Source organism: Buteo buteo, chromosome 1 (genome assembly GCF_964188355.1).
Source record: "Buteo buteo chromosome 1, bButBut1.hap1.1, whole genome shotgun sequence".
Lineage (NCBI taxonomy): Eukaryota > Metazoa > Chordata > Aves > Accipitriformes > Accipitridae > Buteo > Buteo buteo.
The window spans coordinates 48,077,268-48,096,786 of record NC_134171.1 but is presented as its reverse complement, the minus strand read 5'-3'; the positions used below and the strand labels follow the sequence as shown (position 1 = coordinate 48,096,786).

General features: G+C 37.3%; 1 protein-coding gene across 1 annotated transcript; it reads left to right on the top strand.

The window, feature by feature from the left end:
- Positions 1 to 5,852: 5,852 nt before the first annotated feature.
- On the top strand, positions 5,853 to 19,510 carry TDO2 (tryptophan 2,3-dioxygenase). Its single transcript, XM_075026892.1, has 12 exons — positions 5,853 to 7,164; positions 7,540 to 7,645; positions 8,772 to 8,862; positions 9,723 to 9,793; positions 11,505 to 11,632; positions 13,282 to 13,468; positions 14,714 to 14,821; positions 15,802 to 15,913; positions 16,039 to 16,096; positions 16,626 to 16,705; positions 17,378 to 17,468; positions 18,702 to 19,510. The coding sequence occupies exons 1-12, from the start codon at positions 7,130 to 7,132 to the stop codon at positions 18,853 to 18,855; spliced, it is 1,221 nt and encodes a 406-aa protein (XP_074882993.1). The 5' UTR covers positions 5,853 to 7,129; the 3' UTR covers positions 18,856 to 19,510.
- The last annotated feature ends 9 nt before the right edge of the window (positions 19,511 to 19,519 follow it).

Sequence of the window (19,519 nt, the reverse complement as noted above, 5' to 3'; positions counted from 1 at the left end):
TTCATCTTTCTTGAAGAGTGGTGCCCAGGACATAATACAACAGACAAATTCTTTCTGATGCTGGATGGAAAGGAGGGTTTCCATGCCACGTAGAAAGTTTTTAAAATTACCAGTATAAAATTTGCTCTTTTCACAGTTTTGCCTTTTATTGCTTAACATGTTATTTTTGAATAACTGAAACATCCAGATAATTTCTAAAGAATTTCTTAATTGCTAGTTTGGTTATCGCAGCTGAAGTTCCAAAGTACTACTCTGCATCACTAAAGCTACACATTATTTATTTCAGTGCATTAAGATAATTTTGAATTCTAGCCCCCATCTGCCAGCATGCTATTGTATCATCCGGGCTGTTCTTATTTGTCAATTTAAGAAGTGTACAACCTACTCCGTCATCCAAGCCATTAATGATGACACTGAATAGCATCAGATTAGCAAATTGTTATCAGCGTTTGTCCTGAACCAGCCCTTTGCACTTGCTAGCCAGCTGTACCAAGGGGTAAACAGCAGCACGAATTGAGCCACGTGGAGGCATGGGAGTAGCTTAGGGCTCCAGATTTTGACTTCACTGTACCTGACTGGTAACCAGGATTCAGGTGTTCAGGAGGGGAAAAACAACAGCCTTCCTATACTAAAGAATTGCACCATGCAATGTGAGGCTGCAAGGAATTAAAAGAGGATAGGTTTCTCTTGGGACAACGCTGTGGCACGTATTCAAGATATGTTGTTTTTCCTAAGTTTATAGTTTTGGCTGAGATTGATACATTTCGTTGATGAAAGGAGGAAGTTTTGGCACTAACAGTGAAAGAACATTTTCTCCATACTCAGGAAAAAATTGTCAGAACATGAGGAAGATAAAGTGTTCCTCTGGGACAACTCGGAGAGCAGGCTGCTTCATGGTCTGAGTATAGCTCACAGATAACCTGTGAAAGCACAACCAGCATGAGTGCTATATATTTAGAAAATACAGGTGTAGGAGGAACTGGTGTTAATCTAAGAAGAATTCCTTTTTAAGTACAGCTTAGGGCAGGAGATTTGGTACCAGCATTAACAGGGTCAGATACTGTGCAATGTGAAAGAAGTTCTGCTGCCTTCTGCTGAGCCATGAATGATAGGCAGTAGGGGGGGATTGTGCTGGGATGTGTAAAACATAAATGGAAGTTAAAGGTATGCTGGGAAGTGACAACATAGTTCTTTGTGTTTAAGAAGTAGAACAAATACAATATTTAAAAAAAAAATCCTTGCAGCACTATCTCTTCTCTTTGTTTGTAGTTTGCAAGACCTTGAGCTCTGTTCCTCCCCCAGATACAAATGTCTGATTGGATTATTAATATTGCATCAACTTTAAGCTTGTTTGGTTTAGCCTTGAGTCACTAAATTTTATTTTTCTTAAAACTGACTGTTAATTTCAAATGCTAGTTAAAGAGCAAGTCCAGTTTTGAAAATCACAGAACACTCATTTGAGCAGAGGACATGTTTTGGTGCCAAATTTATCTTCTTCTTTTCACCTTCCCTTTATGTGTCTTTATTCACCTGTCTATCTCTTGTTATATTATTAAATTGGCTGGGGAAGTGATTTTTGTTCAGTGCTTGTATAGCAGCCAGCACAGTGAGGTTCTGGCTTAGGCTACTGGGTGCTTCACCTGTGCAATCTGAGTTGCACCTTGTCTGCCAAAACCTACCCATAGCTGCTGTACTGCATTTCACTCTTATAGTTGCGGGTTTGTTGTCCAAGAAACAAATTCTTTCATCACTATAATTTTATGGAACTAACAATGCTCACATCTATACATCTAAAAGGTATTTGCCTTTGAATTCTTCATCTCAAAAAGGTCGCAACAGAATCTGCACAAGTGCAGAAAAGGGTGACTGGGACTATAAAGGTACAGTACAGTTATTTCTCATAAGCTCATAAGCCATGACTTGGTACCAAATGGAAAATAAAATTGATTACTTGGCAGGAAGTTTGAAACTAGCGCAGGGAAATACTCTTTCACATGATATGCACTTCAGCTATGGAACTCATCGCTGCAGGCTGTGGATTCACAGAAGAAGGGTTATTAAATGCAAGGACACAGGTATTTTAGAAAGTCCTGGACTATCAACACTGGAAAGTTAGATGCATATACTAGGGAAATTATCTCACTGTAAACTTGCTTTTTATTTTTTTGGGTTTGGGGTTTGTTTTGTTGGTTTGTTTGGTTTGTTTTTTGTTGTTTTTTTTTAAAATGTTTGATTGTTTGGTTTGTTCTAATAGCTCTTCCCAAGTTACCTGCTGCTTTCCAGTAGAAACTCTTCAGCACGACATGACCTACTTGGGTCTTTTATCCAACTTACAGCAGCCACTGTTAACATAGGTAGAAGCCATCTGTGCTGGATAACTCCTAGTCTGTAATTCTGAAACAACAGTGTTGCAAAGGTTCAAGCATCACTTGTTTGTAGCCAGAAGGTCTCCAAGCTCTTTGTTCAAGTTAATGAACATTCAAAAACCAAATTGATCTGTGATGACTTTGTAATCAGAATGAGAGTTTGAGCATAAGAATGGGTGACACTGTCCAAACCATTGTGCGTGCAATTTTTTCTTCTCCGTAAGTGATTTCACGTAGGATAACTTGAGATTTGGCTTGGGTGAACAGGTCACTTCTGATTTAGTAGGAGAGAAGACTCTTGTTGGATTCATGACAAGACATAGGAGGTCATTCCTACCTTTCCTCATCAGACTAATGTTTGAGACATAAAGCCCCACACAATAAGAACATGGAGACTCTTGGCGCCAGCCGTATCTACAAAATATGCTACGGGCCACCTCTGCCTTACATCAAACCTCCCCTTGGCCAGGTTAGAGGGATGCATTTTGCCCATACAAATCACTTCTCTCAGTCTGAGTAAATTCAGTTTGTCTCTGCCCTGCAACTCTGTTGCAGCTGAGATGAGCAAAGCCCAGGCACCCCATGTCCACCTGGGGAAGGGGAGGTAAACAGAAAGGGAACAAGGGTGGATTAAAAAGGGTGCTTAACAATTCCCATGCTTGGTCATGAACACCGTGACAGTTCATTTGAAGGCCACAAAGTGCAGTTCTGGGAAGCTGCGGGGTTTTTTCTGCTGTTTAACTGTTTGTCTTGTATTCAGCCCAGTCACGAAACAGAACATTCTCACTGTCTGCTGAAGGTTAGAGTCCGCTGATATGTTTCTAGGATGAACAGAAGTTTTTCTGACTTTCATGCTTTAAAAATAAATAAACAAATAACTAAATAAAAGCTTAAGGGCACACACACACTCTTGGTTTTCATAGCTTTGCTCAGTCCTCCACAGCATGAACAGCAAGTTGTGTGTGTAGTTACAACTGCTTCTATGTGGTTCTGAGTGTTCAGCATGAAAAAGAGAAATGATAGTGCATTTTGAGAAAAAAGTAATTCCATCAATTAAAGTTAAGGTTACATTTTGCTTTCAGATATATTCACATGGAAGACCTTTTTTCATCAAGACTCATTTATGTTTATGCTAGTAAAAAGATATGACAAAGTAGCTGTAAAATCTCTGTCAGGGCATAAAGGCCACTCAAAGAAAAATCAGTTCCCCACAGTGAACCCCAAATTTGAGCAGGATAGCACAAGAACATTTATTTCTAAGGGTGTCCGCAGCCACGCCAGAGTTCAAGGCTCTGAGCTGATCCAAACCTGAGGGCTCTTTTAATCTGTGCTATCATCTACACTGTCAACAGACAATTTCATAATCAGGTAGTACAAGTCAGTTTTTAAAATTTTTTTCAGTACTAAATTCATTACACACTTGTGAAGCCTTACTGAGATCAGATGAACACAGCCAGTAAGATGAATGAATGATAGTTCTGTATTGTCTATGATTTTATTTCAAGGGTTTTCAAGTCCTCATTAAGAACTCTTTCCACTAATCTTGGATAGTTTGAGGTCTGTTGTAGTTGGAATGGTTAGAGAGCAGAACTCAGCTACCGTGAGATTAAATTTCCTTAAATGAATAGTTGCAAGGATAATATCATCCGTAATATTACCTAGCTTTTCAGGAAATGGTCAGTCCACAGAGCTTGCCCTGGCTAGATACACAATGCAGGTAAGAGTTACCAACTTTAAGTCCCATACTTGTTTTTGCTTCTCTCTATAAAATATGAATACAGTGGCCTCATTTTGTTTGTTTGTTTTTGAGGCAGGGCAGGGGAGAGGTAAGGCTTTTGCTCAAGAAGTTAACATGAAGCCACTTCCAACATTTTTAGTTTTCAAAGTGAAACACGGACTGCTAAATTACTGCAGCATCAGATCAGACTGACTGAACTTATACACATTTTAGATTGAACATTTATTTCTGTCAGGGTTACCTATGAGAGATAGAAAAGAGAGAGCAAATTATTTCTGGTTTGTGTGCAAAATCAGATGGTTCATATACTTTGCCTGGTAAACATGGATTTGCATTTAATGCAAAGAATATAGTCTGTAGTATTCACTCTACAAAGTATATACAAAGTATAGAGTATAGTATATTTTAGATGCTAAAAACATTTTAAAAGAAATTTACTAGATAGTCTTTTTTTCTTAAACACCTGGGGGTTTTTTGTTTCTCATAAAAATACAGAAGTTGAGCTTACCATCTTCATTCTGCATTGTGTGTGAAAGTAACGGCTTACTTATTTTTAATTATCTCTGCCATGGAAAGGAATTAAATTGTTGGGGGTTTTCTAGGATCTGAGTGAATATTTTGATAACAGTGTTCCATGTATTGACAGTATTGCAAAAAACATTTTTGTTTCTTATTTTGAATCAAAGCATGATGTTGTACAAACATGGTTAGAGGAATGCATTTGTGGTCCAAGTGTAGGCCTGAAATAAACTGCTTATATTTCTTTTTTCCAACATCTTTGCAGTTTTCTGAATATGTGGAGAATCATATTTTTGAATCCTCTCATATATATCGTAAGGTTCTTGGTGGCTAGTGAAATACAAGAGCAACTGACTGAAAGCCAGATATTGGTGATAAAGGACTCAGAGACACTTGGGAATGTTCTTTGAGCAGGAGGGTCCTGGGGATAGCCAAGCTTTCTAATTGCACCAGCGCAAGAGGGTATAACAGAAGAAAGTGAACAAGGTCATCAAGCAGGAGCGATGATGAGTAGTGGATGTGTTTCGCTTGGATTCTCTAATTTCACAAGTGTCACTAGGCTTGTGGTTTTTAGGATGGAGGTGCTTTGAGACCAATCAGCTACGAGGTCCCTAAACAGAGAGTTTGAACATGTTGGAAATACTGGAAATAACTTCCTAAATCATTGTAGTCTGGCTAATTTATTTGATTGACTGAAGCTTGTCTGTTGCTGAATCAGAAGAGACGTTTGTATAGTGCTTGGTTCACATAGTATCTTCAGGTAGATTTCGAGTGAGTTTGGTAACCCTGAACCAATTAAGGGAAGTATTACTTCCCAAATAGGGAGTTAATGTTTTGTAAAGCACAGAGTTTAAAAGGGCTCTGATACTTCAAAGTCCTTTGCCTACAGGGTAGGCAACGGAAAGGCTGCAAGTCAGAGACAATTGCTCTGGAAGTTTAGTATTCTCTGTGTCCCACAGAAGAAACTAAAACTGTACAAGAAAACAGACAGTGACTTCTTTGGTGAGGTTAAGCGATATTTTTCAACTGTCCCTATTTTTACTAGGTTCACACTGTTTCTTTGCTTGTGCTGTGAGAAAAGGTAACAAAGTTGGATTTCACTATGGAGGCTCAGTCTGGATATTTCAGGTGAAGGTATACAGAAATGACAAGATAAACCTTCCTTGTCCATGCCTTTGAGATCTGTGGATGTGAGAGATTATTACATTTGTAATCAAGCTGCAAATGGAATGGTGAAAACCACAGTTTTCAACATTTAATTTCTGATGCATGCGCCAGCGCAGAGTCTTCACCTTCCTCCCTACTTGCCTGCATCATGGGCAGATGTACAGTTGTGGGTGGCAAGAGGATTATTTTCCTCTGTCAGGTTTTATATCATGAAGGAAGAACACCTTGACCTTGCTTGGTGGGTTCCCTTGGTGCGTTCCCTCAGTGGAGTCCTACTTTTCTTGTGGCTCAGCTTTAGTTTAAGCTAATATTTGCATAGCCTGACATACGGCATCTGGCTGAACTGGGTATACATCCCGTCACCCACATACTCCATATGACTTTTTTATGAGACAGCTAACTCTTAAGTGACTAGAACAGCTGGAACCACCACACAGACACCACTAAGCAGAGTAAGTCTTGCAGAGAGCAAATGGTCTGGGGTCACAGGGGCCCTGTAGCTTTGTTTGCAGTAAAACTGAGCATTAACTTTTTTTTCAGAAAAGGCTGGCAGGCAGGCAGGAAGTGCACACTAGTTACATGTTACTTCGTTGTGTGTTAAGCTGATGATTAAACAGAATTGAGTAACATTTGTCAATAAATGAGAGTGAAATTTTTGCACGAAGAAATAAAATTAAGGAATTGTCATGAATTAAACCATTGGAAAAATAGCATGAGGTGTACATGATTATTTTTAGTTCATTTACTTAATCTGTGTGCATTTTTTTCAAAGTATGTGTGTTACTTGAAATCTCTTACAAGTATTATTCAGTCTGCCATAGAAATATGTTCTCCTTCCCCTCCCCTCCCCTTTACTTTTTCCATATGTTTCATTTTTTAAACTTAAAAGTATCTTGAGATCTTGATAGTAGGGGCTGCAAGTTAAAAACCTACTTTAACAATTAAATATTGCCTTTCTCTCACACACAGACCTATCATTGACTTACCCCTTACACCAGCCTCAGCCTCCAAAGAAGAAAGTGGCGGAAACCTTACAGTAAAAAGCACAAAAAGTGTGTGCCATAGGACAAAGCAAGAATGCCAGCCAGTCCTGTTTTGACTGATTGAAAGAAAAAAACAAACCTGGAGAGCCAACAACACATGAACTTATTGACCTTTGTGCCGCGATAGTTTCTGTAATTATTGAATAGTGGGGATGGGCTGAGGGCTAAGGAGGAGAATTCGGGGGCTGGCCTAGGCAGTGACATAAGGTTACATATAAGGTGGCTGCAGTGGATTTGGGAACACTAACGGAGTGTATTCCCTGGTGTGCAGTTCAGCGAGTTTGGATCCTGGAATCATGAGCGGGTGCCCCTTCGCGGGGAACAGTTACCTGTGAGTCCCTTGTCCCTGTGTTTTGCTTCATAATGCTGGTTCAAATGATATAATGTTAATGTAAAATATGAAAGCTCAGAGAGGAATTAATGATTAGCAACAAATAGACAGCTGTAGCTATTGCGAAAGGAAAAGAGATTGTACAAGGACTTGTCTGAGCACTTGTTATTTGATGAAATAGATGTAATGCTACCAGCTGTTACTGTGACAAGAGCTATTTCAGGTATACTGTTTTTCTCAAAAGCCTGCTTTAGTGGTTCAGTTTCTCAAAACAAAGCATTGTTGGAATTGTAGATGCATCTGTTAGTAAAAAGGCATGTATATTCATAGTTCTTTCATTAAATAGTTTATATATTGACTTAATTTTCTTCTTAGACTTAATTTTAACAAGCTATCTTTGGAAGATGAAAAAGATGAGAAGTCACAAGAAGGGATAAATAAAGCCAGCAAGGGTGGACTTGTCTATGGAGACTACCTACAAGTAAGTTTAAGATTTCATGTTTACTGCCCTGGTCTCTCTTAAGACTTGAGCCAGGACCTGCAACTGATGCTTCTCCCAGCAGTCAGCCAGTCACTAAGACAGTTTTCCAAGTGCCCTTTGACTACCTGAACTCCCCAGGTGAGTCACGGGCACAGGTGCCTGTCTCAACTGGGATGGTGCAGGTGGGCTGTGGGATGGCTTCTCAAGCTGCAGGGAAGCTGGATATTTTGGGGGTTCTGGTAGGGAATTATTTATATTGGTGAACCTGAACTGTGAAGTGGTGCACCATGAAAGGCTTTCGTTGGTCTGACAATGACCACTTGGCAATTTCTCCATGTCAGCAAGTCGTGTGCAACTTCTCCGAATTATTGCATGAAAGGCCAGAATACTTGGCTGGAAAAATTTATTGCAGAAATCAAGGGGCTGGGATGATGACTAGTGGGACACACACACAGAAAAAAACCAAACAAAAAAACACAACAACTAGAAGTAATTAAGAACTAAGTAAAAATAAAATGCCATAAATAATAAAAGATTCCGGACTTTCTTTTGTGACAGCATGAACTGAAGTGAGCCGAATTACTCTGCTTCTGAATGGGAGACTTATTTCTTGATGTACTATATGGAATCTTGCAAAGATTTCTTTTAAAACAACTATGATTAGATTGTAAATTTGGCTCAGTAAAAAAATTAGTAATGCCAGAACTGAACTAACTAGTACAGCCTCAAATCAGAGCTCTTGTGCAGATGTTATTGCATGATTACATGGAATTTTACTATAGGAACGCCATTTTCATGGAACATGACAGTATAGATGTAAGATCTGTAAACATGCTGGATTTTTTTTTTCTCTTTTTTATAATTAAAAATACCCTTAAAATGATTTTCCAAACTTTATTAGTTAAGGTATATAAATGTTCCATTTTAGGCAAGATTTTTTTTAAATTAAAAAGTAAAAGTGACACATGAGACCATTTAGTCTAACTTCTCATACAACCTGGAATATGAGGCCTATATATATATATTTTTTAATATTATCCTTAAATATTAGCTCTACACAGTAGGACTACCATTGCTAATAGCAGAATTGAGAGCTTTACAGAACAGTCTTATCTTTCTTTTTAAGCTGAACAAAATATTGAATGCTCAAGAACTTCAGAGTGAGAAGAAAGGAAACAAAATCCATGATGAGCATCTTTTCATCGTGACGCATCAAGGTACGTGATTGGGAGGAGTTCAGTGGTGGTTGACTGGCATTTTTGCCACAAGGGATGTATTCAGTGCTGAAATATGCAATACACAATTTGTTTTCATTTTAGACACAATCACTACAATAGCTCTGTCTTTTATCTGCATTTATATTTGTATATATCCATATATCATTTGTAAGGCTGTAAGGCTGTAATCAACTCTATGCTTATGAAGCCATAAGTATAACCTTTGGATTTGGTAAACCAAGATTTGGATGATTCTGTTTCTAGAGAAATTAAGGTGGTGAAATTCATTCCTTGTCTGAGTAAGAGGCTGCTATGCAGTTTATTGTAGGCAAATTTTGTGTGTTGGCTTGTGCCTTCTCTGAAACTTCAATCCAGTTTTAACCATCTAGAGGCTGACTGGAAGCCAGCATACTGGTTAGGCACTCCCTGGCTGCTAATATCCATGTGTTTTGCATGCACTGGCCTGATGATACTTTCCTGTTATTGACAGGAAACATGTAGATGACATGAGGATTGTAAGCAGATCTGGAGTTAGCTTTTATTGGCATATCAGATCTAGATTTTCTCTTTCCTCCTTTTGTAATGAACATTCTGTACATCACATATCTGATGTGTAAAACATGCTTTAAAAAATTCTGTCAACATTCTTGACACTAGATTATTTCATGTAATAGTTTAGGTAAAGGACAGCATAATGTAACAGGTAATATGTTTGTGTATCTGCATCATTTTGTACACCAGCAATGTAAACATAGGCTATTCGTTTCAAATCAAAATGTAAGAATTTTACTTCTTCAGGACTATGAAGAAAAAACAAAGTAATGTTGAAGTTAATGCTAACAATGCCTTTCTTGTTGTAGCATATGAACTTTGGTTTAAGCAGATTCTGTGGGAAATGGACTCTGTGCGGGTGATCTTTCAAAATGGCCACGTAAGTTGAAAGCAAATATTAATTCTGGGAAAATGCAGCCTCTCTCTTTCTCTTGCCTCCTGCCTTCCAGCCTGATATATTTGGGTTTACTGAAGCAACATGTGCTCTTTTTTTGAAAACAGCATCAGAAAACCTCAATGAAATTTGGCTGAGTGGCTCTTATATCCTGATAGTACAGACATTTGATCAGCAAAACCTTGTTTCCTCCTGAAGTCTGCCTTTTGCATAGATCACTCTCCAAGACCAATTTCATACTCTCCTACTAGTACTGGATAACTGCAGAAACTTAACTTGGGAATATTCTACTGCAGAAAAAGCATGCTTAGAGAAAAAACTGAAAAACAGAGGGCTCACAACTATTTTTATGTTGAAAAGTCACTTCTGCCTTTGTTCAATTTTTTGAAGTCTACATACTTCCATCCAATACCTGCTATACAAAAGGAAAACTCTTTTTGGTTGTTGTGTATTATTAAATCCAACAGAAAAGCAACAATCAAAATCACAGTGTACAGTTGTATGAGAATTTCTGAAAATTACAAATATAACAGGAATATTTCAAATATTCCTAAATATTTGTCCAAAGCTAAACATACCTCATAATAATAGACAACAACAGAAAACTCCTGACCTAATACTACATCCACAGAAAAAGGCTGTGTAATTTGAGAAATACCTTGAATAACATTATGGGCATGCGTATATGAAGAAAATTTGAAATGAGACCAGACTGAAAGAAGGAACCTTTTTATCATAATGTCCAATGAAAATGTTCTCCGTTATCCTCCACATCCATAATTTTGTTGGCTTTTTAGTTGAACATTACATCAAATTATAACTGATCAAAATCAGTTCTTAAGCAGAATAATTTTTCATTATTTATTTTTGTGAAAAATGAAACTTTGCTTATAGCGAGAATTTGAAATGTCAGTGTTAAGGTTAACTACACAGCCAGGTGATTAAGGAAATGGTTATCATCTTTCATTTTTGTAGTTTGATATTTCCTGGTTGCGTGCCCAGGTCTTAGAGAGAAGTTTAATCCCATTGAAACTAATAGGAGTTTTAGCAGACTCCTCTGCAGGCAAAATGTTCAATTTAGCCAGAAGAGAGTCTCTGTGTTTTCCATTTAATATTTTCTATTTCCCACCAGATGCAGTCTTCTCTGTTTTCTTCTGCTTGCTAATGCATATCTCTCATGAACATCTTTTTAGATGTGCCTTCCTGATGTACTTCTCAGATTATTCTGCATCTCAACTTTTAAGTACTTTCCACATCTGCCTTATGACTTGATTATAGAAGTGATTATAATAGAAAGCATAATATAATTATCATATGATGTCATCTATTATTAAAATTGTATTGCAATCATTGGAAATTATCATGATATAAATGATTTTGCTCTAGAATTTAACTGCTAGTGGTGATGTCTATTTCAGTCAAAAATATAGAAAAGAAAAAGAAATCCTATATATTTGGCCTAGTTGTAATGTATCATCAGTCAGAGAAAAATAGATTTCAATCTTTGAAAATTATAGTTTCAGTTTTCAGTTAAAAACAAAGTGCTCTATTCAATATGAGATTCTGCTGCTATGGATTTCATGTGGAAAGGACTTGGGAACTATAGTGATGTACAACAGTGAAAAGACTGAAATAACTAGGTAGGATATAAAGAGAACATCATTCTGTCTGGTTATGATCTTTATTTTTTCTACAGGTAAGAGATGAGAGGAACATGCTGAAGGTTATTACTCGAATGAACAGAATTTCAATGATTCTGAAATTACTTGTGGAACAGTTCTCAGTTTTGGAAACTATGACTGCATTGGACTTCTTCGATTTCAGGTGAATACTTACTATTCCTCCACAATAATCCATGAGCTGGTAATTCCCGTCCTTAGAACTGATTGTGAATTTTGCATGTGCTCTGGCAGCTTGTAGTACCTGCATCATTCAGCAAGGTGAGAGCATACCTTAGAGAGACAACAGTGATATTAGAGTGCAAGGGTCAATTGAAAAGTTGAGCATGAATGTGAGTCCAGCATGCTCTGCAAAGAAGTACAAGTTAATTGTTGATGTTTGTGTGTGGTGCTGCTGAATGGTTTCAGAGTCAAAAGATAACACAATAGAAATAGCTCATGGTTCCATTAACAATTTACTTGAAACTTACCACCGTGTCGTTGCAGCAGTATTCCATAGCAAATCATAGAAGTGCTTGGGTGAGAGAAATGCACTCTCCGTAGATTATCAAACAGATATTTCAGCTGTCTTGGTTTGCATAGTGTTTCCTTGCTTCATGTTTTAGTGGGTCTGCAGTGCTGGAGGCTTTAAGTGGCTGAAGGAACCATTGCTGTCTCTTCTTTCTCCCCAATAACTTCTGCTCTCCAGTAGCTGCCCGGTGTATTGCTGGGCTGGATGGTTGGTAGCTCCTCTGCCTTCTGCCCAGGCTTTCTTTGGGATCCCTTGGCTTGCCTCACCTCTCCCATGGCATTTCTATCTGTTCCCTCACTTTGGCTACGTCCTTCCACTACACTACCATGTGCAACACCTTCACCCACTGTCTCTCTTGCTGTTTTTGTTCTGCTGGTGTCACTGACCCGTCTGACTCATGACCTCAGTGCCATCCAGCATCCCATCCACTTCCGCATTGTTTTAGTGCCCTTTCCTTTCTGTCTTTTAATGTTCCCTAACTAAAAAGCATATGAAACTACAATTTTGCTTCTCTTGGAAGTTTGAAACATCCGTATCATCTAGCATTACGCTACAGCAGGGGAAAGCCATGGGCCAATCGTCTGTTTTGATGCATTCTTGCTTCTGCTTTTCAACAACATACTGCCATTTGATAAGCAAACATAAGATCAAATCAATGCTCTATTTCTGACAAATCTTATATTTGCAATTCAGAGTGCATTACAATTATGTAGCAATGTGGGATTTCAGATTACTTTTATTAGGTTTTTTCTTTGCATGGTCACGTGATTTAACTCTGAAAGAATCCCATTAATGAATCCCTCAAACAAAACCCACTAAATGTTTTTCTGAACATTATTCTATTCTATACATAGCAATTATGCTGTATAACAAGCCTATTTAAAATGCATTCATCGGCACTTTAATGATGTGGAAATTTTTGTAATAGCTATTTGGGGTGAAGCTGCTCATTCTGTCTGGAAAGGAAATGATATTCACTAACATCGCCTCCTGTACATCACACACACAAAGCTGCCATTTTAAAACACAGTACAAACATAAGTGTATGCACAAACAATATATAGCTAGAAAATTAGAATGTTATACATACATTGTAGTTGCATTAAAATAGCTTGAGTTTTTTCTTTTCTTAATTGCAATCATATAAAAAAATGCTCAGATATCTATCTGATATTCTTCAAATATAAAATATGTATTTTTTTATTTTGTTGAGAACCAGAGAACACCATCATTGTAAAATAATATCCTGCATTTTTGTATATTCTTTTCTTCTGTTCCCAAAGATACTACCTAAGCCCAGCCTCAGGTTTTCAGAGCCTGCAGTTTCGCTTGCTAGAGAACAAAATTGGTGTTCCCCAAAGTCTGAGAGTCCCCTATAATAGAAGGCATTATCGAGATAACTTCAAGGGACAGGATTATGAATTACTGCTTAAATCAGAGCAAGAACCAACGCTACTGCAACTTGTGGAGGTAATGATGTTTGTCTTAGAGCTTGCTTTGTTTTCCCCCATCTCCCAAGAATGTCCTTCATTGGTGTCAGTGACAAATTCTTCTTCCTTGAGAGAAGCAAGCATGCTGGCAATTTCCCAGTCAGTTGTGTTTTGGATTCTTACCAAATTTAGTATGAAAGAGTTATTAGGTCATTAGTAAACCAATTGACTTTTCACAGCATTTCCTCTTGTCTGAAAAGTCTGTTAAACTAGTAAATTGCATTGTGGAAGTATGAGCTAAGAACATAAATGTACTGTTTCATTTGCATTGGTTTTCACAATGATAAACCCTTTTTAGAAGAAAACTTTAAAAATATTTCCACTGTTAGTGATGGCTATTAGAGAGGTTAAAAAAAAGAAAAGGAAAAATGACAACCCAAAATGGAAAGGAGAAAAGGTGTTTAACAAATGTTTCATTATCTCTTACCTTGATTTAATTTGTCTCAGTGTTATGAATGACTCACAGTAATTTCTCTAACTCCCTTGTCATTTTCATACACAAAATTTACATAATTTTCTAAAGAATAATGCAGTATAAACCTCAATAAAAGCATCCACTCTTATTAGCCCTATCCATTTGTCTAATGGCACCTGATACAGAATATATAAGATATTTCTCTAGCTTTTCTTCATTCTTTAAGACTTAATGCTCTTTTATCTTTCAGATGAGAAGGAGCTAAATTAAGTGATGTCTAAAGGGAGTTTAACCATAAAGATTCCTAATTTTTTTCCCTCCTAATTTAATTTCCATTATTAAAAGGAAATCAAAGAGAAAGTCTTGTATCATCACATATTGTGGCATAAGTTAATGACAGACTGCTTGATCAGTATTCAGCCTGTCTAACATGATAAAAACCGGTTGTATAGATGGTTCTGTATCTTCCTTCTGAGGTTTACCTTTACAATTATCCTACATATGTGGCATAAGATTGTTTTCCTCTATCTATAAAGGAGTTGATTTTAAAGATACTCTTAGAATGAGACAGCTTTTGTCTTCCAACACTGATCATTTAACCTGGAACCTGTGAGTGTGTTTGCACGGCACCATTATGCGGGTATAAGTCATCTATGTGGACATCCTTACTCCAGCAATAAGCACCTCTGAGGGATATTAAACCACAACAGCTGTAGCAGCATAATTTATGTTGCTATAACTTGTAATTCTAGGGTAATGCGCTTGCACTGTTAATGTTTGAACACATTATTATTATTATTATTATTAAAGGCATGGCTGGAAAGAACTCCGGGACTCGATGCAGAAGGATTTGATTTCTGGGGACAATTTGAAGTGAATGTTTTAAAAGGTCTAGAAGAGGAATTTGCCTTGGTGCAGGTATATAGTGACTCTTGGTCTAGCTATAAGAAAAGACAGCTGGCAAAATGACATCCTGGCATAAATTTTACTTTTGGCCTGCTCCCAGTTTCTTACTCACTTCACTTAATCTTCAGCAGCCTCTGTCTGCAAGAAGCAGAAAAATTTGCAAATTTTTCAGGAAATCTGAATAAGTTTGTAATTTGACATCTAAGATGGTTTAAAGCATGTAATACCTGGATGATTTTGATCACAAAAGCAAAGAAATAGTATCAATGGAAGGGTTGAAATTGATTTTACTGAAACTACAACTTCACCTTTAGTTAGTGCTTGCATCTATGGTTCAGAGTAAACACAAATTTTGGGCCCCTGACCTGCAAGTATAGAGTGTCACTATAAACAGCCCATTTCTATTTAACAGTATGTGGCAATTTGCTGCTATGTGATCATTTGAATTACACTGGCAAATAAGCACAGGAAAATCCCTGAATATTGTAAGACCTGTAGCTTTAAGTACATTTTAAGTGGAAAAAACCCCACCGTAACATATGAACTAATCAATTTCCTGAGAATATCTGTTTACAACTTTCTAACTTATCTAAACTTTTTTATTTACAACTTTATTACCCATAGCTGTGCAAGGATGTCTTCTTTTTGCCTTGGAAAAAAAAAAAAAAAGACTTCAGACTAATGAAGATTAAGTGTTTTTAAGGCCTCTAGACCGAAAGAAAAGTCTTTTGGTCTAAGCTACCAGTTTGTTTGAACACGGATTCATCTGAATTGTGTTGACAGCTATTTAATTGTACATTTTGTGGTAATTGTGTTTTTTAAGGGACAGTGACTCAGTGACTCCTTTATCTTGTTTGAAACTACAGTTCTTATATTTAAAATGTAAACTTACGGAGTATTTATGATGAAAATACAAGTTACATCACGGGTCATTCAAGTGCTTAATTTTCCCCATTGAATTCTAAAACCTGTTTTTGTTTTAAATATCAAAGGCCAAACCAGAATCAGAAGAAAAAGATGATGACTTATCTGAATTCCAGAAACAGAAAGATGTATTACTTTCATTATTTGATGAAAAACGCCATGAACACCTGCTTAGTAAAGGTAGATTGTATTAATATATGTCTATAGCACTTTTTATTTTTTATACATGATATATATATAATCATATAATAGCATTAAATTTGCAGAAGAATCAGTAACAAACTAAGGACAGTTGTATTTTGCAGGAGAAAGACGACTGTCTTATAAAGCACTGAAGGGAGCCTTAATGATCTACTTCTACAGGTAATGTTAGAAGATAGATCTTTAATGCTTACTGGCAGGAGGAGAGGTTGAAGGTTAAGGACAGCAGCACCAAATTTATTTAGGTTGGAATGGGCCTTGGAAAGTAATCGAGTCCAACCCTCCACAAACCCCCAGATTAGTTAGATCCATCTTGAAGGTCAGATCGGGCTGCTCGGGGCTTTGACCCATTGAGTTTTGAATATCTGCAAGGAAGGAGGTTACACGGCCTCTCTGGGCAGCCGGTTCTTGTCCAACCAAGTGCTCCCCCTCAGACTGAAACTAGCAAATGTCTTGTTCAGACTGTTCTACAAAGTGTCCTAGAAAGATTTAGAGTATTTTTCCAAGTATGAGGGAAAAGGCACATGTCAAGACTTACATGGCAGAAGCATTTGTTAGAATACCTACTGTCATTTCAATACCAATTCAGGAAAAATGTATGTTAAGTCACTATTACACATTGGTGAATCACTACTTTGAAAAATACAGCACATTGTGAGAGGTCTCACTGTCTTCTCTTTCATTTTCCAAGGGAGGAGCCTCGTTTCCAGGTTCCCTTTCAGCTTCTTACCTCCCTTATGGATATCGATGTGCTCATGACCAAGTGGAGATGTGAGTTTCACTTTCTGACTTTCTGTAACACTCCCTCTTTTAGATGCAAGTAAATTGTTCTGTTTCACCCTCTTTTAGACAAGTTATACCTAAAGCTATTAGAATTGAGCTTCTGAGTTCATCCTTTGGGAATGACATTTTTTTGTTTGTACTTTGGCCAAAGGGAAAGCTGAACACACGCTTCTGTCATCAGTAGACACATAGGTATAGCTATCACTTCTATGACATGCTTTAAGATAGGTGAACAATTTTATTCGAGGGACAGGTATGTATTTTCCAATGTCTCCCAAAATGTCCTCATGACATCTCTTCATATGCAAACATTCTTTCTGCTCCTTCCCTATCTAGATATCCATAAATTAATGTATTAATTCTGTATTAACAGAGCATAATATATAAAAATTATAATTATCAATTACAAATAAGTATATATATTTATATATATTATTTTATATACAATGTATAATTATTGTATTCATATTGTATTAACAATAATTTTATTAGTTGACTGAAGAGTGGCATAATTAACTCCTTCATTGCTGAAGACCTAGTAGTCCTGTATCTCTCTAAAGACCTCTGTACAATCTTTAATATTTCAGCGATGCACCTTGATGTGACCCTTTGCTTCTATCTTAACACTGAACATACGCCCTGTCCTTTTGTATTCCTTAGATAACCACGTTTGCATGGTGCACAGAATGATTGGCAGCAAGGCTGGCACCGGAGGCTCATCTGGCTACCAGTATTTGCGCTCAACAGTGAGGTAAGGAGAATGCGTTTCCCCCATTACCTGCAATAACGCAATATGTAGATACTGTAATGCCAGGAGGCAGATTTCAGACAGCTCACTGGAGGCCAGAGGGCTCTTGTTTCTCTTTTGGGACTCCAGCATTTCCTCCTGGCTGTTGCACATTTACTTATTGGTCAGGTTGACGTATATAAATTCCAAGCCTTTTGGGGCAAAAAGAACTCCTTTTGATCACTCGTGCAAAGTGCCATATATAATTCTCAGTCAAGGGATCTAGGTGTTACTGTAATAGCAATAATAATGATCCTGCACTGTTCAATTTGCGTGCAAGCTAGCCCGAATTAATGAGGCGATACAGGCTGGAAGTGAGTCCCATCTACAGTGCAACTGATGATGGTTTCTTTATTCCTTAGCGTGATCTCCCATTGTGCAACCTAAGGTACTTCAATTTAGGATTGAATATATTCTTAAAGCTGATAGTAATTAATACTCTCAAGCTGTGCAGGCAACAATGAGAAACATGTTTCCTCCTGTTGGATGAAACAAAAAAGAAACCTAAAAGGGATAGTTGTGGCCTGAGCGCAGAACTCTCTGAATGCGTAGAACTTTTTTTTACACAAAATTTGAGGATTCAGCTAGTTAGGCAATTTAAGCCTTTTAGGTGTAGCTATATGTCCTGGCAGTCCTGATCAACATTATGTCAAAAAGCACGAGGGTGTTTAGAACATCTTTTTCTAAGAGGACCTTCTTTGAAGTCTGTTTTCTACAAACAAAAATAGGAACCGTACGTAGCTGGTGACTGCCATGTATGGCTGTGGGCAACGATTCCCATCACAACCATCATAACAGAGGGTGGAACAGAAAGCAGACGGTTAGATTGAATTAGAAGATTAAAGGTTCACTGTCTTTTTCAGCAAGCCTCCTCACTCTTCCTTAATTTCAGGTTAAGATTCTTCCTAGATAAATTCTACTTCATATCTACCATGAGAGTGGAGGTCTGGAGATTAGCCTACATACTCTGCATTTTCAGAAGAAAGGTGTGACTATAGCAACCGTATTTCCTTGTTATGTCTAATCTGCTATGCCCTAGAAATGGGATTGGATTCTTACTCTGGAATATTCAGGAGGAGGGTTAGTGCAGAAACCTTATTAAATAAATAAAAGAGATGGAATGATTCCTGAGGATTTTGAAATTATGGCCTTCTATGCCAGTATCGCAGTATTAATTATTCCGATTGTCTTTTTCAGTGACAGATACAAGGTGTTTGTGGATTTGTTCAATCTTTCAACGTTTCTAGTGCCAAGACACTGGATACCAAAGATGAACCCAACCATTCATAAATTCCTCTACACGGCAGAATACTGCGACAGCTCCTATTTTAGCAGCGACGACTCTGACTAGCCTGCCTTTCTAGAGTGGTTGCTGTAAAGAACTTCAGGACTTTCACCTTGAGTGGTGCTATCCCTCAGATACAACCACTATTCTCACAGAATGTGGGTGTGTAAATATGTATTTATGTATGACAGCTATGTGAATAGTATGATGGGCTTGTGGAACAAACTTAATTGTTTGTAGAAAAAATAATCTGTATTGAGTTAGCCTATATTAAGACTAAAATGATACCCCAATTCAACTCAAATGACCAATTTAACTTTTAGCTGGCTTCTTAAAATCTACACCTACAGAGAGGGAGAAAATTATACAGAATTATCATGATCATGTTTTACTTGTACATATTTTTGTGTTTGTTTGCCTAATGGCTATTATTAATTTACTTCTAGCTGAGGACATAATTAGTCTCATCACCTTTGGAAGAATATTAGTTTCTGAGCTCTAGTGGAATTTCAAAAGGAATTTTGGGTTAAGAATTTCAAGTGCTAAATTTAAAGAAATAAGTCCTGAATCTGTAGAAGAAACCCAAGTGTCTTGAACTTTTACATATATCAAGAATCATGTTGCTATCTATGTGTTACATGTGAATGTAAATCCCTTTCGTATACTGGTAAGAATAGCAGATATAAATAAGTACTTACTTTGCACTTCAAATAAAGCAGTATTAAAGCTC